General features: G+C 44.8%; 1 protein-coding gene across 1 annotated transcript; it reads right to left on the bottom strand.

Moving 5' to 3' along the window:
• Window positions 1-836: 836 nt before the first annotated feature.
• LOC127750289 (uncharacterized) lies at window positions 837-1,390 on the bottom strand. The gene is made up of 2 exons (XM_052271529.1): window positions 1,284-1,390; window positions 837-1,202 (listed from the first exon to the last, which is right to left on the bottom strand). The coding sequence occupies exons 1-2, from the start codon at window positions 1,388-1,390 to the stop codon at window positions 1,076-1,078; spliced, it is 234 nt and encodes a 77-aa protein (XP_052127489.1). The 3' UTR covers window positions 837-1,075.
• Between the last annotated feature and the right edge of the window lie 2,406 nt (window positions 1,391-3,796).

Genomic DNA, 3,796 nt, shown 5'->3' with positions numbered 1-3,796 from the left:
GAGGTATCGCGAAGCCTGTTACGCGAGACGTGGTCTGGCGTACATCTACCTTGTTTTAGGAAACTGTGTCTATCATATGTAAAAATAGTGCACTGAATTGTATATTCTTATTTCAGGCCCACCTCTCCCTTTGGAAGAAGTTATTTGCTTGGTTTATATCTTCATTGGCTGAGCGATTAGCGAAGCCCATTACTTCACTGACCGGAAAAGTTTCATTCTGTTTGTTTGTTTGTCTGTCTGTCTGTCTGTCCGCACGATAACTCGAGAAAGAATTGATAGAGCGATCTGGGAATTCCAGGGTCGTTTTGTTTCATAAAAAGACAGATCGAGTTCGAAGATGAGCATTCTAGCTCAAAAATTGACTCTTTAAAAAATCAAAAACTACAGGTCGCAAAATGTATTTTTTTCAAATGTTTGTTATGGTTCTTTAAGTGGTATTCCCTGAAAGTAGAACCCTTTGAGCGAAAATTTTGTCCGTTTTGCTCTATCTCGTAGCGTTTGGGTGCTAGGAGGCATTTCTTGGCAAAAATAAGGTGAAAACGACTAAATGGCCTGTTAAGTCGTTAAAAAGGCTTCATTTCGAAAAATTGTATATACACTCCTATTACCCTGTCTCGGGTGTAAGCGCCGTAGGCCTAGCTATATGTGCGCCAGGCGCGTCGCAGGCCCGGCCCGACATGCGCGTAGATATGAGCTTCGTACTCGAAAACCAGAAGTCGTATCAAAGTGCGGCAAAAAAGAATGCACAGTTTAAAGTCAGGCGGAAAATCGGCTCGCTTTATGTAGGTTGATAGCTCGTCTCCTTGCATGAGAAAATACGGGTTGAAAAAGCTCTTGTGATTTAGAAAAACAGCCCATTTTGCCAAACGGCCCTGATCGAGTACAAGGCCTTCAATCACATAAGGAACTATACCGTTGTAATCCTCACGCTTTCGCCTTTATTTTGATGTAATGGTCGATGTACTTTGAGTTAAGTACTCAAGAATGCAATTTTAGTTTATGCTCACACACGCTCCGCCCGGCCGGCGGCGCGCTAGGGGACCAGTGCCACTAGCGATCCTGGCGGCCGAAAGTTTCAGTCGCCATCCTCATTGGGGTGGCTTCCTGTGAATTGTGAGTTGAAGTGTCTGTGAAACCCCTCTGCACTGTTAGTGGTGCGCGGGTCTGAGTGAGGGGCTCGAGACCACAGTTCTGGAGGAAACCTGTGGAGGAAACGAAAAAATCAAATTAAAATAAGTTTATAATGATAAATTGAACAAAACGATGATTTATTTTTAACTTACTTGGCTTTGTCGCCGACATATGTATCCAGCACATAGTCAGAAAATTTTGAGAACTTGACGCCAGATGATGCCTCTGCCATAAGGGCCAGCCACCCATCGTCTACCATGCCGGGGGGGGGGGGGGGGGGGGGGGGGGGGGGAGGAGAGGAGAGACAGGCCGCGCGAGGCACGGAGCCATTTCCCTGCAGTTTACAAAAAGGTTATAATTTCAGGATTTTGTCAAAAAGAAACATGAAAACAATACGTTAAAAAAAACCTCTCACCTTCGTCCCACTGAACATTTGCGTATTCTTCCCGCATGCCCCCTTCACGGCGCTTCACGGATATGCTTTATGAAGCACTGGCCTAGATGGAACCTGCAGCCAATAATTGTCGCGGCAGGAAATGCAGTTCTGATGGCTGTGTGTGCTGGTGACTCAAAATCCACGAGAACCTCGCTCGGGTCGAGGATCCCAGCTTCTACCTCAACTGCCAGCTCTTTCAATTTAGACCACAACTTCACATAGATGAAAACAGAAAACAAGTTAAATACTTTCAAGTGTGCAACTCAGTAGGTGTGCACTTGCAAGTGCTGACATGGGAGCAGAAACTCATATTATATCACTCAACTGGTGCTGCCGAGACCACCCGCGCAAAATTTTGTTCTCAGATCCTCGAAGCGCACTCTACCGACAGCGGCGAAAGATGCCTCTCCGATAGATAGCGCTTTAGCAACTCAGAGCGCAGTCTTTGCGCGGGCGGTCCAGCCACCGACAGTCTTAATAGACCTTTTCAACAGTGGCTGAGGTTAGAAACAATTTGGAGGCTGCAACTTTTTTCTTTTGAACTTTTTGAAATTTTCGACTTTGTAGCGCAACAACGGACGACTTGTTCCTTTGCGCTACGGAGTCAAAATTTGCTGTTAGGGTTCAGTGATCTGTCGATGCTCAACGGTGACTTGTTAGTTACAACAACCTACTTTCTAGAACTCACACGAAATAACTGTGGGGACTAAAGATATTCTGTGTAGGAACGAAAAATTCTGTTTCGAAAATAAACCCGAATTATTCGCTTAAGCTCACAGAAGTTTGATTCTGCAACCGAAATTTTCATGGGTCTGTTAAACAAAACGTTAGTTGTCGGAACCGAAATACCCATTGCGACGACGAATTCCGTCAGTCATCACTAGTATAACCGATTTGTCAGTTGTGGCAACAGATTGTCGGTTGCTGTGACAAACTCATTTTTTTCCGTGTAAAGCGCCCAGTTGACACTCCGGTATGCAAGGCCCCTGGTGCAGCAGGTCTAATTGGAAATGTTAGTAAAGAATGACTTCAGTTGCCTGTAAGACAGTTACATCAACTTTTAGAGTGTGTAGTTTTTTGGCAATGACTTGTTTGTGGATTCTATGATAGCTCTAATATATCCTTCAAACATGTACTTCTACAATTAGAACTATGTAATATTTTTAATTGGATCCTCTATTTGAACTTTCAAATTTGTACTGGGTGCACTGAATTTGTCAATTTTATTTTTATTTTATAATGGCCTTCCTTAATTTTGGTTTTCTTCTTTCCGATCGAGCTGTCTCCACGGACAGGTGTCTATGCAAATGGAGCCCGACTCTGTGTTATCTCAGAACTTTACCTGGAAACCCCCCCAAAAAATGCTGAAAGAAGTGCTAAAACTCTTGGTTCCAAATTCTATTCTGTCCATCGATGGCCTGAGCAGAACGGGATGGCGGGGAACAATAGCAGTATGTACTACTGTGGTTGCAGCTGCTAGGGGTAAGTAATTTGATACTGAAACAAATTCTTATTTTACTGTTTTGGAGAAGTTTTTATAAAGAACTAGCTCCGCCTCCCCTAAACTCTTCAGGTTTTGTTCAAAGTGTAGTGCATAATGAGGCCACGAACACGAACAAATATCCAATATTTTCGTTAAAGACCCTTCTAAGAAACTTCATTTATTACCAGCAACACCCCCACCTAGCACCACCGGAATTCAAATATATATTATAGAAACAGCTTTATCCAAATTGACACTGGCTGTAAAGACAACCTAGAAACAGAAACAACACCCTGAAAAAAATGAGTTGGTCATCGCAACCGATTATCTATTGGCACAACTGACAAATCGAGTATGGATTCGTGGATTCGTTTTGTTATGTCGTCGGACAGATTAGTGCAAAGTGGCGTCCTTGTGAGGTGACTTATTCGTCCGCTATCGACTGTGGACAATGGTATGACAGTTTTGGTGAAATGACCCAGCAAGTGCCGCCACCTGACCGAGCCCCCACCATATAGCTAACCAAACAAAACCAAGCAGGCAGCAGCCGACAACAACCCGCCCCCTCCCCGGCGGCGGCCAGCGAGCTATAAGAAGAGACAGAAAACAGTCCAGAGCACAGTCAAGATGAACTACCAGTGGCGCATGGCGGGCCACACCCCTTCCACAACCCCATCGCACACCGACGAAGCCAACGACGACCGGAGCCTGTGGAAGACCGGAGGCCTGCTTGAAGTGCGGGACGG

Source organism: Frankliniella occidentalis, unplaced genomic scaffold (assembly GCF_000697945.3).
Source record: "Frankliniella occidentalis isolate FOCC.00 unplaced genomic scaffold, Focc_3.1 Scaffold165, whole genome shotgun sequence".
NCBI classification, from domain to species: Eukaryota; Metazoa; Arthropoda; class Insecta; order Thysanoptera; family Thripidae; genus Frankliniella; species Frankliniella occidentalis.
Note: the sequence above shows the minus strand (reverse complement) of the source record. Positions and strands in the feature narration are given on the sequence as shown.